The 15,764-nt window shown below is 42.8% G+C and overlaps 2 protein-coding genes across 5 annotated transcripts; one reads left to right on the forward strand and one right to left on the reverse strand.

The window, feature by feature from the left end:
- Positions 1-1,040: 1,040 nt before the first annotated feature.
- On the forward strand, positions 1,041-13,486 carry MEIOB (meiosis specific with OB-fold). 4 transcript variants are annotated; one of them, XM_051778392.1, is made up of 15 exons: positions 1,041-1,141; positions 1,558-1,627; positions 2,693-2,784; positions 5,760-5,817; positions 6,295-6,426; positions 7,170-7,242; positions 7,621-7,816; positions 8,148-8,248; positions 9,832-9,884; positions 10,060-10,155; positions 10,538-10,639; positions 11,117-11,270; positions 11,635-11,818; positions 12,275-12,361; positions 12,651-13,486. In XM_051778392.1, the coding sequence occupies exons 3-15, from the start codon at positions 2,716-2,718 to the stop codon at positions 12,759-12,761; spliced, it is 1,416 nt and encodes a 471-aa protein (XP_051634352.1). In that variant the 5' UTR covers positions 1,041-1,141; positions 1,558-1,627; positions 2,693-2,715; the 3' UTR covers positions 12,762-13,486. The 4 variants fall into 4 exon arrangements, with proteins under 4 accessions (XP_051634352.1, XP_051634325.1, XP_051634343.1 ...); XM_051778365.1 differs by having other exon boundaries at positions 2,703-2,784; positions 12,651-13,330; XM_051778383.1 differs by lacking the exon at positions 1,041-1,141 and adding an exon at positions 1,291-1,370.
- Positions 13,487-14,828: 1,342 nt separating this feature from the next.
- FAHD1 (fumarylacetoacetate hydrolase domain containing 1) lies at positions 14,829-15,754 on the reverse strand. The gene has a single exon (XM_051779214.1). It carries the CDS (start codon positions 15,646-15,648, stop codon positions 14,977-14,979), a length of 672 nt encoding a protein of 223 aa, XP_051635174.1. The 5' UTR covers positions 15,649-15,754; the 3' UTR covers positions 14,829-14,976.
- Between the last annotated feature and the right edge of the window lie 10 nt (positions 15,755-15,764).

A 15,764-nucleotide genomic window follows, 5' to 3' on the forward strand; every position in this document is an offset into this window, starting at 1 on the left:
ACTAAAACAACATAACTAACAAAAAATGCCATATTCTGTATACTGGAGACTTCAGACTTATGGAACAGAGTTAGATCCATGGATGACACTGTATAAAAGGTGACCTAACCCCCCCTTCACCCCAGGCTGTCAGTTCCCTGGCATGACGTTTGTCATCAGCACAGGATAATTATCACAGACTTTAGAGACACAATAAATACGAGAGCACAGGTGGTGTCCATTTTCAGCTGTTTAATTGAAGAAATGAAAGGTCCTGTAATACAGAGTCAACACAGAGAATTTGTCAGGCTACACTAAAAACTTCAATAGCCACGACCTTGAGGTTATAAAATTACTCATCAGGAGTAAAGTTTTTCATGATGCAGAAGTGAAAGGTATTGATTTTATAAAAAAATGATTTTATATGCAATATAAATTGACAAAATGGCTCGATCCAGCTCCTTTCAGGGCCTGAAAACTCAGGGATTGCTGGGTGCAAATCAATACAAATAATATCTTAAACGATGAATTTTAACTCATTTATAAAATACAGGCTGCAATTTTTTTTCCCTTAGAGCTAGTGAAAAAAAAAAGGAAAAAGAATGGGAATGGTTTCTCCAAAGATTTCTGGAATTTGCTTTGTCTTGCAGGTGTGCATTTATGATTGTAGAACAGACTGGACTTCAGACTCCTGGGCTGGTGCTTTGTTGGCTTGGAGTCAGGGAATCCCAGAATGGTTTGGGTTGGAAGGGACCTTAAAGCCCATCCAGTCCCACCCCCTGCCATGGGCAGGGACACCTTCCACTAGCCCAGGTTGCTCCAAGCCCCGTCCAACCTGGCCTTGGACACTTCCAGGGATGGGGCAGCCATCATTCCCTCCCCAGGGAATGATTCCTTCCCAATCTCCCATCTAACCCTGCTGTTACCTCCTTGAGATCCCCCGGTGATCCTGCTGAGTGCAGGAATGCCGTCGGTGGTTTGGGAAGCCTCTCCCCTCGTGCCGTGCTGGCCCTGAGGACGCTCCCACAGGGCTGCCCAGCCCTCTTCCCGCCACTGCGCCGGCGCCATTTTGTCTCCTTCACGCACCTGAGGGGTCCGCGAGGGGCACTGAGGGTCCGTGAGGGGCTTGAGGGGGTATATGAAGAAATTCTCTACAGAAAAGGTAATCAGGCGTTGGAATGGGCTGCCCAGGGAAGTGGTGGATTCTCCATCCCTGGAGGTTTTTAAGATGAGACTAAATGTGGCATCAGTGCCATGGGCTGGGAACCACGGCAGTAGTGGATCAAGGGTTGCACTTGATGATCTCGGAGGTCCTTTCCAACCCAGATGATTCTATGATGGACTGAGGGGTCCACGAGTGGTGTGTGAGGGACTGTGGGGTAACTGAGGGGGTATGTGATGGGCTGAGGGGTCCATGAGGTAGCTGAGGGATCTGTGAGGGGGTACCTGATGTGCTGAGCGGTCTCTGAGGGGTTTGTGAGGGGGGCAGCTCCTGCTGTAGCCTCCCCTGTAGGGGCCTGGGGCATTTTAAGTCCTGAATGACCTTTTTTAATTTTCCTCCCATCTGTGTGTTCCCAGTGCTGGTTCCTCTGACCCAACTCAGCTGGTGTGAGGTGTGGCCACTGAACAATATTTAACTTCTTCCGAGGTAAGGATATTGCCGTGCCTTGGGGGGATGCTGAGGTTTCTGCAGAAGAAAATGTAAATCTTTCCATCTAATGGTGTGGGAACAGGTTTAAGGGACCCACTGTTCAGTGGTTTCTCTAAGGCAAATTTGGGCTGTCTCTCTGTGAGAGTGTAGTTTGAAATGCTCTCTTAGAGAAATCACTTTGTTCTCAGATCACTGCTTACTTTTTTTAAAATGTAGACTATTTCTTCTGTAGTTCAACAGACCTTTACCCGATTGCCTGATGAAATGGTTAACAATTCTCACACAAGGTGCCAGGTATAAGGACTGCAAAAGCCCCTCAGGACTTTGTTATAAACATTGAACAAGCATCCAGCAGTTCTTCCCTATTAAAAGTTATTAAGATTTGGACAACGGGATGGTTCCTTTTACAAAAAAAAGTAGAATCTGACAACTATTTGCTAAATATCTGAAAGTCTCTGAGATACCCATGAAATAATAAGAGGCATTCAGAGGGGCTAACAAAGCCCCACTTTGGCATCACTAGAGAGGACCTGAGTGCTCACAGGACTGAGCAGCCTGGAAAGAACTAATTTTCACAAATTTTATTTTAATAAATTCAGAACTTTTCTACTTTAAGGAAGGAATAAACTCACATTTTAAAGTAGTTTAATATTAAGCCCAAAACCTCAATTAAGGTGCTTTGCAACCCAATGCTTTTCTTTCCTCACATATAAATTGCCTTTTTTATATGAACTGCCCCATTAAATTCAGTTGGATTTCCCAGAGAGAAGGAGGGTAAATATTTTTCAGAGGCTGGTGCTAATGGAGTCATTTAATGATGAATAATAAATAAAAATCACAGACTTTTGTTTGAGAAGCATAGGTAGAGTAGTCACAGTAAAATTCATAACTTCCATCGCCAAATCCAAACAATAAAGACTTGTCTACTTCAGATGGCTTGAAATGGCTTTTATTGAAAACAGATGCTATTAGGTCAAAACATTTGTGTTAAAAAATAACTTTTTATTCTCGCTGTGAATAGTCTGAAGTGATTTGTTTAGATTTTTAAAAAATCTAAATTAGTTTTCTCCAGTTTCAGATAAAGAATGGCCTATTCTGGTTCAGCACGGGACTTTGTTGCACTTTCAGATCTGCATCCAAACCTTGCTCGTCCTGTAAGTCTCATAGACATGGTCCTTTTGTTCTGAGATGAAACAGTATCTGACTGTATTATATTACTGCAAAATTATGTAATTGCCATGGATTTAGGTACTAAGAGCATTAGTGTAATTGTCAGACAGAAAGGACCTTCCCTTCTTTGTGTGCAAACCAGCAAAATGAAAATTGATGCTGTTGTTGTCCACAGTCTGCGGGTACCACAGCTACAGATATTGACTGGACAGTTCAATGTCTGAGCGTCAGAGGCTTCTTTGTAGCATTTTAAATGGATGCTGAGTTAGTGAAGACATTAGTAAAGGCATCACAGAGTCAGCTTTCTGCAGCCACAATGTAGCTGGGACCCTCAACAGTCTGTCACCACACCTGTGAAGGCAGGGCCCACTCCTGGTGTGCTCAGTCCCTCTGAGCTCATGACACTGTCCCGAGTTATTCACACAAAACTCTCGGTGAATTGTCTTTTACCTGGATAAAAGTCTCCCAGTTGCATGTCAGATAGGATTGTTTCTGTTTCTTTGCAATAAAAAGCAGATTTGGCTTGGAAGGGACCTTTGAGCTCGTCTCATTCCACCGCCCTGCCACGGGCAGGGACACCTTCCACGGGCAGGGACACCTTCCACTAGACCAGGTTGCTCCTGAAGAGAGTGAAAACAAGTTTTCCTGTTTTCACAACTTTTTATTTGGGAGGGGCAAAATTTAACTTTTTAAAAATTATTATTATTATTATTTTATTTTAAACAACTGAAAGAGAAATCATAGAAAAGGAATGATCTGAGAGAAGGAGTTCTATATCCCAGTGATATTGTATATTTTTTTCCATCTTTTCATAAACTCCTGTTCTCCAGCAAAGCTAATTTATTGTCATTGACAGTTACTCTCAAATAACGATCCACTAGCTCAGTTAAAAGCTTTTATTTATAAATAAAACTCATCTTGAGTATTCCAGTTAGTAACATATAGTAATGAAGGCATTTTTATAAAACAGTATATTCATGATAGAACTATAAGTGTGTGTTTAGGATGTTAAAAAAGCAGAAGACATATCATTTAAAGCATCAGAATGTTTATTAGTTTGCTGCTTATTTTTAAAAGTGAAATAGATTAAAGTATAAACATTTGCAGTGTGTCTGTGGTGTAGCTCAGGATTTGGCTGAGCAGCCCCAAGCAGTGCACTGTCAAAAGAGGCAGCACGACTCGCTTCCAAAGGTCTGTGTTCTGCTCCTCCTCCCTTGGTGAAATTAGTGCTTGGCTTGTTGCACAATAAGCTGATCAAGGAAATGATCTCTGGAAGTTTTCCTTCCCCCTCCCTCCAAAATAGTTTCCAGCCAGATCACTTCCCTCTGCCAGCTCACTGTGCAGGCCTGGTGTTAGAGACAGAGAGGGGAATGAATTTCCAGCAGGGACAGGCAGATTTCCTTTGGAAACTGCAGATTTACATCAGCTTAATTCCTGTGGGGAGCCATCCTAAATGTCAGTTCTTTTGATTTAACTGATAAACATTTTTTAAAGACACAAAATCAAAAATAGAAAAATAGAATCGTAACCTAAAACACTCCATGCCGTGGACAGAAAGTCTTCCATCAGAAGATGCACTGACTCGGGCACTGCACTGCTGTACAGAGTGTCCTCTCCCTGAGTGCCTGTCACTGCAGGATAAGGCAGTTCCCTTGCTCCATCTAGTGATTCCAAGGGAACCGGGAACTGCACGGCTGAGTTTGGAGCACGTGTCAGTACTGTTGCAGTGAAGTCAGGCAGGTCACACTGCTTTGTGAATAGGTATAAAATTAATCCGGGGGGGATTATTAAATTGTTCTCCTGCCCTTGCTGGCTGAGTCTGGGGCTCTGCTGGAATGACACAGGCAGTACTGAGAGAAGGGCTCGCGTGGAGAAGCTGTGGCTGCCCCACCCGTGGAAGTGTCCAAGGCCAGGCTGGATGGGGCTTGGAGCAACCTGAGAAGTTGTCCTTGTGGAAGGTGTCCTTGCCCTCGGCAGGGGGGTGGAACAAAATGGTCTTGAGGGTCCCTCCATCCCAAACCATTCCAGGTTTCCATGACTGTGTGAAGTGGAAGTCACATGGGGTGCTTTATGTTTTGAAGAACGTGGGGTGCTGCACTGTCAGTCTCTCCTTCCTGTCCTTATTCCATTCCAATTTTCATTGCTTACCTCTTAAATCCCAAACTAGCACTGCAACACTTCTCTCTCACTGAGGACTGCCTACTTTAAAAAACCTAAAATTCGCCACACAGCTATATATACATATATATATATGTATATAATACATATCTCTATATATCTTCACGGGTGTGTTTGCTCCCAGTAGCTTTGTTTGATAATTAAGACCAGGGTGCTTTTACATAACAAACACAGGTTTAGCAAAGCAGAACAAGATTGATTTTGGTTTCAGTCACCAAGACAGTTCCTTGCCTCAGCTGTCTTTGAGTGAGTTGAAAGACAGGCGGAAAGAGGCACCTGTAGAAATTGGGGTTGCTTACAGGAGGAGGGTAACTGCCCTCCCCGTGGGTGCACACGTGTGTCTCGTGGTGCTGACAGCCAGGGAAACCTTGGATGCTTAACTGGAAAATAAATCCTGCCCAGACTTTTCATGGTGCATTTAAGGAGATCTGAGACCTGTGCAGAGAGCATGAAACAACAACATTGCTGCCTACCTGAGGAGAGATTGCTGTAGAACAGCCAAAATTGTGACTGCCTGAGGTGAACTTTTGTCCTCCCATTGTCTTTGCAAACAGAAACAGATGTATTTCTTTTAATATTTTTATTAGTGGCTATTTTTTCTTAAAGTAAACCCGTCTGTTTATGTTTTAGTTTTCATATGGTACTGTGGAATAAATAGATTAAAATGATTACCAGTCAGAAATATGTTTATTATCATCAGTGGAGTATAATTCCATGAAATCTAATTCATCATATACATCTGTCTTTAATCCTTGTATTCTATAATCTCTTTATTTTTCAGAATGTAATCGGTGTGGTTATTGGGAAAACAGATGTCAGAAGCTTTCCAGACCGAAAAAGTACAGTCCCTTTTAACTCTTTTTACTTCGTTTGCTTAAATGGTATAATTTGGCATAGATGGCTGAAATCAATATTTAAATGATAAACAGACTCCTCGGTGTAAAATGTGCAGAACAAAAATGCACACCCCAAAAAATGGTGTGTGTTTGAGAACCAAGGTGAAAGAGCAGCACTAGTTTGGCTAAACCTTATCAATTAGAAACTGGAAAAGCTCCATCGTGGAAGTGTTTCAGGCTCTGAAGTTGGCACCACTGTGAGCCCATCCTTCCATAAACGCTGCCGGAAGGGATCAGGTGGACGGGGTGGTGTAGCCCATTCCCGAACACCAGGGTGTTCCTGCATAGCCTGCTGACCTCTAGTGGGAGGAAACTCATGGCAAAACCCAGGAGAGCATCAAACCAGTAGTTTTTATACCTGTATTCCAGTTACAAATGAAGCTGTGCTAAGAATTGTAATAGTGCTGTTTGGTTTTGCAGACATTGGGTCGGAAAGATACACCTTCAATTTTACCATCCGTGATTCACCAACTTATTTCATAAACGTGCAGTCCTGGGGCAGAGAGGAGTACATCAGATCCCTCTCAGAAAGCTTCAGGGTTGGGGACTGTGGTAAGTCAGAGTTTATTCTTGCCACGTTTCTGTTTGCGTGTAAACCAGTGTTTTGTGTTGGTGGCTTTGCTGTATTTTTCTCTGAGGACTCAGAAACCAGTCTAACTGGAAACAAATTGTTCAGTTATGTAAAGTAAAAAGAGGAAAGGAACAAGACTCTGAGGATTTAAACTCAAAACCAGTAAATATGTCAACAAAAAGACCAGACACACACCCACTGAGTGCAGCCACTCAGAACTGGCTGCAGTGAACTGTAGTTAACCAATCTAAAGTCTTACATTATATTGACTTCCTATAAATGATTAAAAACAAACTCTGTAAAGTAGTTTGGTGTTTGTCCTCCCTTAGTTACAGATATGACTATGATTGTTCATAAAACCACCACAAAAATCCTGTCTTTATTTACAGGATGTGCTTTTATCTCGTTAAATTAATAGAAAGCCTTTGCTGCCCACGGTTGTTTGGGTAAAACTCGTGACCATGCAGAGCACAGACACGAAAACTCAGGGCTGTTGTGTTTCCACTGCGCGTCTTGAGGACTCGTGGGGGACTTTGGCCATAGCGTGAGCTGTCTGGACAGATGTGGGTTTCAGCATGAAAACATTTGGCAGGAGTTCTTTCACACACCTTTTCCTTTCCAAACCAACCTTGAAAAGAATAATTCTTAGAGTAATCTCTCTTTCTCTGTATCTATAAGCAATTTTCTACCATTACTAACATTGCTTATCGATGTTTTGTTTTAGTTACAATCGAAAACCCCTTAATTCAGTCAAAGGAAGCAGAAAGGGAAGAAAAATTCAACCCTGTAACTCCTAGGTAAATTTAGAGTGGTAGTTTTTTCCAGAAAGATCAAAGTTAACACTTGTTTAGTTGCCAGCCAGTCCCAGTAACTGGTAGAAATATTTGGGGTTAGTTTTCTTGTGTAGCTGTGCCTTCCTCCCTGTGTTCATGTCTGGTCAAATAATCTCAAAGGGGAATGTATTTCTCAGTATATGGTGATAAAGTAATTATGCTCTTTGTAACTAAACAGAGTAAATTTCATTCTTTGAGTAAAGTCTACTCGAATTTTCTCTTTCTCGAGAGAAAACAATAAAGGAATAAAGTTGTTTTCTCACAAGAATTAGCATTTTACCCTGCTGATCCACTGGTGAGTGCAATGCCGATGATGGGATTTGTTCTGTGCACACTCTCCAGTTGCTACAAATTACTGCTGAGTGAAAATCACTCAGTGGTCAAAACCTCTTTGTGCTACGAAACGGACACCAGGCTCCTTCCTCTGCTGCACCTGCCTGTCAAGGACCCTCAGGATTATTATTCCCTGGGGGATATCGTTGCAAATGGACAAAGCCTCAATGGAAGGATCCTCAACGTGCTCGCAGCTGTGATGTCAGTAAGTCAAGGAGCCCCAACAGAGCAGTAGTTCTCTACTGTACCAGGAGTAACTTCACTGCTAATATGGATTTTGGGCCTCGTAGCAGACAGGACTCAGTGGGGTGGTTTGTTCAGGCTGGAGCCACTTCAGCTGAGTGACAATAACCACACACACCCTTTGGGATTTTTATCAACAACATGAGGGGGGAAATTGAGTGGTCTCATTTTTTAGTAGTCTACAGAGATTTTTTTTCCCCCATTTTTCTAACTCTTCTATTTTCTAGGTTATTACTTCTATTCTCCTAAACGCTTAGTAGAGGAGAAGTGACTGCTTCTTTTTCTTTTTAAAGGTTGGGGAGCCAAAGTACTTTATGACTGCAGACAAAAGGAAAGGCCAGAGGTGTGAAGTGAAGCTGTTCGATGAAACAGAGAGGTCTTTTCCAATAGTATGGTAAAATGGTTTTTCATTCACTAAAAGACACAAATTAATGCAAGAGTAGGTACATAAATTAACTGTAACACACACCTGCTATAACACTGGTTTTTAATTTAAATGCATTGTTATTTGGGAGGCAACTGTGATGAGGCAGCAATGTAGACTGAAGAGACTTAAATAAGAGATGCATTAGAGTGGCCTTACATATATTGTGTAGTTTTATGGCTTGCTGACAGCCTGCTGGCTCACGAATGGCAAAATGAAGCTTAGCTCCAAATAGTTCCTTTTTTTAATGTGGACATTTGAACTAATTCAGGAAATGGCCTTTAAAACCAGCTGCAAAGGCTGTATGTTCCTTGCACAGTCTGGGGAGGGGAAGGAGGAACGTGCTTGGTGTTTAAAGGCGAGCAGATTTAACAAGTGGAATGGAAATAGGTTGGAACAGTTTTTAAATGTTTAAATAACGCAGAAACATTTTGATACAACTTTGGCCATATTTTCAAGCTCTGTCCCGTTTACAAACACAACTATATCCATACCATTTATGTATGTAATCAGTAACTTATTTAAGAGGAACATTTGTATTTTGCCCATAGTCTGTTCAATAAAGTTGTGCCTTATCTATGTGCAAGGACGTGTGGGGGTGTGGGGATTCACTGGCACTGGGTTTGCTGCTTGCTGGTTGAAAAATGACCTAAATGACCTTTGTTCCCCTGAGAGAAGGAGAAAGACAGCACTGCACTGTGTGAGCTATGAGCTGTATTGCCTGCTGTGGGATGTTTCATACAGTTTATACTCACAAACACAAAATAAACATCTACAGTGTGAAGTCTTCCAGCCCTTGGACTGCCACCAGTGTTAATGTGGAGCAGCACCTCCAACAACCTTGTTTCAGAGCTGGTACTTGAGCAACAGTGTTGTAGAGAAGGGATTTCAGAGCCCATCAGTGAAGAGGTGGCTGAGCAATGTTAGATGGAAAAAAAATATCTTAAATCTTTTTCCAAGGATTAAGCAAAAAACCCACCAGAACAAATCCGTGCTTTGGCAACATCCTTGCCAGCCAGATTTAGGAGGAACTGAATGAGATTTTTTCAAGGGACCTAAGCATGAAATTACCATTTTGAGGGACACCACTGACCTCACTCCAGCCTCATCACTCGCAGCTACAAAGATTCCAGTGTTGGGAAGTGGCTGAACATCTGGCCAAGGGCTCTGAGCAATCAGCCTGGCCCCCAGCACAGGCTCAGCTGACAAACGTGTCAACTGGGACTTGCTTTAGTGAGAAATTACTTTTATCACAGCTCTGAAACACACACAGCATTTTTCCAGGTATATTTTGCATTTCATCATTTATTTTATCCTGCTTGGCATGGGATAAAATAGGGCCTGGGTTGGACTGTACAGAAAAGTGACTTGCCCAGAAAACATCCTGCCTGGCTGTGGATACACTTGGAATTTCATTGGCACGTGTGTGTAACAAAGGAGTCACATCCCCTTTGACTAATTTTATTTTAACTATATTATTTAGTAGTTAAGTACTAAACAGTTTGAGTGCTCCTTCAAAAATGTTTTGATACATTCACTTTTGTTTAATTTAGTTGGGATAACGAATCCATCCAGCTGGCACAGAGTTGGATCCCTCAAGAAACAGGTATAACAATCTGGTTTTTGTGTTTACTGTAGTTCTAAAAGTCATACTTATTCTGCAGTAACAGGTTTGTTTTTTTTTTTGTTTTGGGTTTTTTTGTTTGTTTTGTTTTTTGGGTTTTTTTGTTTTGGTTTGGTTTTTTGTTTGTTTGTTTTTGTTTTTGTTCTTTTGTGCACAGTTATATTTGCATCAGATGTGAGAATAAATTTTGACAAGTTCAGGAACTGTATGACTGCAACTGTGATATCCAAAACCATCATTACAACTAACCCAGGTAAGAGCTGCTGAAGTACTGCTTTGGTATTAATAATAATTATAGGCTATAATGCACAAATTAATCTATTGGAAAGTCTGATTTCTTCTGCTTGTTTGTCTCACAAAGATCTCTGCTTTTTATCTGATATGTAATGACCAATGCCTTTGGCTTCCACCCTGATTTGATTTCTTTTATTTCTTTTATTGTATTTTATTTATCTAGGCAGTCTTCATATATTCAGTGCAGAACTAACAGTTAAAATAAAAAAGAGAACAGTAACTCTTGGCTGATTCCAAGAGACAATGTGTTGGTGCTACCAGAACACAAAGTTGTAGAATATAATGCTACTGTTATTTTTCCATGCACCACATCCTAATAACTTTTAAAAATACATCTTCAGAGACAGCAGAAGCAAATGTTCTCTTCAGCTTCATCAAGGACAGTGCCCAGTCAGGAGCTCTGCATGACAGAATGAAGGAACAGGCAAATGAAGCCATTAACTGTAAGTATGGGTGCAGACACTGATTTCATTGAACTATATCCTGTGGTTTCAGAGTGCAGCTGCAAGAATTCTTGCTCTGTGTGTTCAGAGAAACAAAGCTCAGGTACAGCCTGGCTCAGTATTTAAATCTGGACTGTTATTCTTGGGGCTGTCCCTTATTCTGTTAATTAGGTACCTTCAGTTGACTGTGCCAACTGCAGCCTGTCTGGTGAGTTCTTTCTGGCCTGAATAAATATGAAAAACTGAGAGGGAGAGTTTTTTGTCAAAAGCTCATTTTGAGGGATACAAAGACTAAATAGTAGATAGTTTCCTGACTTTAGTTCCCTTTTGTTTGACTTTTTCAACAGGAAGGTGTGGGGGGCTTTTCTGATGCTTTAGATCAAATCCTCTCCTTTTTATTACCTTCAGATCCTTTGTTGCTGTTGCTCTTTTGAATTATTTCTTGCTCAGACCCACTTAACGTGTCTTTTATTTTAGTGGAGACTATAGTTGATGTTTATACAGTGGAACAGCTGAAGGAAAAAGCTCTCCAGGGTGATGGGAAACCCGACCCTGTCTATGGCATTATTTATGGCTACATTTCCACCCTGGACATTGATGATAATGTATCCAAAGTTATGCGCAACAGATGGTGAGCAACTGCCTCAAACTGTATTAAAAACTGCTTGTCCTCCTTCCCTGACCCAAATGAGGTGGAACACTATTTTAGTCCATTTCTGGAAAAGAAATAAAGCTCCTCTGGAGGATGCCATGTGGATTTCTGCTGTGTAGACTTCCACAAGTAGCAAGGAAGAGGAGTTGGCTCCATGAAGGACTTGCTCTTTCTGGTCCTGGAGCCAAGAAAAAAGAGGCCACTTTGTCCCAGACAGACTTGAAAGTTTAAAAGATGAGAAATTTTTGTTAAGGACAAAGTCTCTTGGGAAATGTCAGTCTAGAAAAACGTTTCAAGCAAGGAGGAATTGCATATGTGCATTAATTATCCTCTCCTGCTTCAGCTCGATCTGCCGGTTCGTGGTGAACGAAATGTCAAACACTTGCACTTTCTGCAGCGACGTCTCTCCAGAGCCAAAGTCAACCTTTGCAAGCTTTGACATCCTCGTGGATGTGACAGATCACACAGGAACTCTGCATTCCTGTTACCTGTCTGACTGTGTGGCTGAGGAGACGTTGGGCTGCACAGTAAGTAGGGAGGAATGAGGTTGTTATTTGAGCTGCACTGTGAAGTCTGATAACAATTACAAATGTATGTAAATGTCCTTCATGTGCCTGTACAACAGTTTAAAAAATTGCATGTAGGTAGAGACATACACTGAGCTTTTTAACAAGTCCAAAGTGAGAAGTCAGCAGCTGCTAATAAGAATTGTGTTAAATGTAAGAGTGAACACCCAATTCAAAATATTGCTTTATTTTAATACACACTTTTCTGAGAATGTGGTTGGGAATCCCTAACTTTGATTCTCAATTTATTCTGGCTAATTTGACTGCCTTGGTACATTATCACACCAAACACTATGTTAAAATAGAAAAATACAGCCTAGAAGTGTATAAAAATGTGTAAGATGTTCTTTTCAACTTCATTTTGTTGTGGAGATGTTGTAATCATATGCTGAAGTTTCTGGGGCGTCCTGTTAACAGGTCCATGAATTCCTCATGCTGGAAGATGACCAGAAGACTGCATTGAAATGGCAACTTCTTCTGGAACGAAGCAAGATTTATTTCAAAGTTAGTATTCAGTCTTAATTCAAAACAGGGGCTCTTTTTCACTCTTAAACTTGTCCTTCTTAGCAAAACTGTTCTTACTCTCCCATCTCCCCCTCCTCTGTCCCTGTTTCCAGGACAAAACAAATGCTTTTCTTCAGCAGTGACAGGTATGTAGCATAAATGTGCACTCACACAGGAAATAGTGTAAAATACAGATCCATGTGTCAATCATGCTGTGTGACATCTGAAAATAATCTATGCCAAGGTGCTGTACAGCAGTGAAAACAAAGACCCCTAATTATTTTTCCAGGTTACTTTGTCACCCAACTGGAGAACTGGAATGAAAGTGAATCTTCTTTCCTGCAAACTGGCAGATCCTGTAGAGGCGAGTCAGAGCTTGTTGGGAAGAGACTGGAAATAAGAGATTATGCTATTAACAATGTCAAGGAAAAAGTCTTCCTTCCCTGTGTTATTAGAGGTGGAATTCTTTGGTTGTCAGGTTTTGCCAAGTCTGTTCTGACAGTAAGGAAGGAATATGCATTACTAATACCTGTAAATGGGCTTCTGGGTTGATCTTCTTCAGGTGATTGTACTTCAGAAAGTAACTTGGGCCTCAGCTTAAAAGTCAGTTCTCCCAAAGTCAACCCCTTCCAAGGAGGGTGAAGAGTTTCTTCACTCAGCTGAGATCTCTGAAAACATCAGAAATGACAAATAGGTCAGGACAGATCTGCTGACTTCTGTGTTTTAATTGCCTTGCTATTTTTGTGTTAGTTTAAATAAATAAAGACCCACTTTGAAACACTGCCTGGGTTTGTGGTGCACCTTGGTGAGTCCAAACACGGAACCTGTGGCAGCAGAAGAGGTGCCTCTCTTTGGGGCAGACTAAGGCTTATTTATTAGAACAGTCATCAATTAGCAGTGCCCTCTGACAAGCAATCAGCTGAGACTGTGAGCAGCAGAGAGGAAAGGACTCTTCTTCACCAAAGTAGCTGTCCTTCACTGGACATAAAGAACCCAGGTAGGTATATTTTGCCTTTCTCGTGTATTTTTTCCCTATTTTTAATCTATTTCTGTCCTTAGCTTCCCCTGCCATTGGTGTATTTGCTGCATTCTCCAGTCCTCACCTGAGCATGTTGGGACTCAGCCTGTTCCAAACAGTGGGAGATCCCACAGCCCTCCTCTTGCAAGGGATTCGTTATGCCAGGACACCCCAAGGAACTCGGGTCACCCTCATGCCCCACCTGCCCTTAAAGCAACGTGGCACAGAGAAAACAGGCACAGAAACAGTGAATTCTGACAAGAATCCACCAGGACTGCATCCCCTTCTCCCACAGGTGGGAACAAGGGATTAAACACCCCAAAAAACGCCGCCAGTGCTGGGTCACTGCACCCCTGTTGTAGCATTAAATGATTCAACATTTTCCAGCCATAACAGTTCAGGTTCTGAAGTGAATGTTTCCAATAATTTATTCCCAGTTTGGCTCTGCTGTCAATGCAGGGCTGGAGACCAAACTGCTCATGATGCATTGCTGCTGTCACCATAAGCGGGAATGTTTGACAGGCACGAGGAAATGGAAACAGGACAGAAACTTAATTCCCTACTTCCTCTTCCAGAATTGTTCACCCTGATGTCTGTTTTAATCCTGCAACGTTCTGCTCTCTTTTCACAGTGTGATGTGCAGCACCCTGGACCATGCAGCTCTCACAGAGGTGCTTGACTTTGGGAGACAGGAATTTTCTCTGTAAAACTCCCCACTTTTAAAAACAAATCTTTTCCTAGCAATTATTAAGATGTGACTCCAGTAAATGGAAGCATTTAACTGTGGTGCTTGCACGTATGTAAAAAAACTTATCCCATCTGTTTCTGTTAGAAACGAGTCAGTTCTGTGCAACCTTTGAAAATGGTAAGTTTTGATGTTTGTGTGGGGAGGATTTTTTTAATTATATTTTACAACTTACTCTGTCGCTCCAAGGAATTGAAAGGGAACTCGCTGTCATGCAAACCAGTGGGGAGTGCTGGATCAGCTGGAGTTTGGAACTGGGGAAAGTTCCACAGCGTGGCTTTGAGCAGCTGGAAATACTTAAAACCTCCAACTGCTGCACTGCATTGTCTAAGTAAAAGCAATTGCTGCAGTTACATTTTTATTAAAATTGGATTTAAATCAGTAAAAGCAAAGACAAGTTTACTGGTGATCTTTACCCAGGAGCCTCTTTATTCTCGATCTTTTGTATTATTTCACTTTTAGAACATATTTAAAGATCAGCTTAGGACAAAATCAATCTGCCAAGCATCTGGCACACTTCCTGCTGCATTCACTCCTTGGAGCAGGAGGAAAAGCCATCCTCATTTAATCATTGGAAAATGCAGGAGGAATTGTAAAACTGATCAAAAAATCAAACATCTTTCTTTCGTAAAACATCCCAAGAAATTTCTTGTGAAGCTGCAGTTCTTGATTTACTGTTACACATGTACCTCCTCCATCACCACTCTGTTTGATCAAGAATTTTTATTTTTAGGCAATACATTGGCAAAGCTCAAATCATCACAGGAGAGAAGCACACAGAGCACTTGGGCCATGGAAGTGTTTGTTCAGCAGACGTTCCCCAAGGAGCCTCGTCGCAGGCAGGCTCCTGGTTTAGGATCCCCGTGTTTGCTGCGCCACCTTAAACCGCATGGAGAGCACATCCTTGATCCCAGCCTCTATCTCATCGTTGGCCTCCACGGACCCAACTCCTTTGGGAGAGCCTGTCAAAATCAAGTCCCCTTCTTCCAGGGGGAATACTTGACTGATGTAGCTGATGAGGTAAGGGATGGAGAAGATCATGGAGGAGGTGTCCCCCTCCTGCCTCAGCTTTCCGTTCACCTTGAGCCAGATCTGCAGCTTGTGAGGGTCTGGGATCTTCTCCTTGGGCACAAAGTCACTGACCGGGCAGGAGGAGCCGAAGCCCTTGGCCAAGGTCCAGGGCAGCCCCTTCTTTTTGCACTCCTCCTGCGTGTCCCTGGCCGTCATGTCCAGGCACAGGGTATATCCCGCCACGTGCTCCATGGCAGCCTCCTGGGACACGGCCTGGGCCCTCCTGCCGATGACCACCCCCAGCTCCACCTCGTGGTGCAGGTTGCGGCAGTAGTAGGGCCGGAGGATGGGCGACCCTTCGCGCACGTAGGCCGAGGAGGGCTTGAGGAAGAAGAGGGGCTCCGTGGGCAGGGCGCTGCCCATCTCCTTGGCGTGCTCCGCGTAGTTGCGCCCCACGCACACGATGTTCCTGCCCCACTCCCAGAAGCGGGACAGGGGCCTGGAGGAGGCCATGGCCGCGGCGCGTCTCCTTCCCGGAGCAAGGCGGCCGCCCTTGGGCTGTCCTTGCCGGGCCGCTCCTCCGCCTCCTCGGCCGGGTCGGCGAACGAGCGGCGGCGGGCGGGCCGGGG

This window comes from Manacus candei, unplaced genomic scaffold (assembly GCF_025592945.1).
Source record: "Manacus candei isolate 608988 ecotype Guabito, Panama unplaced genomic scaffold, ASM2559294v1 h1tg000002l, whole genome shotgun sequence".
In the NCBI taxonomy this organism is placed as follows: Eukaryota; Metazoa; Chordata; class Aves; order Passeriformes; family Pipridae; genus Manacus; species Manacus candei.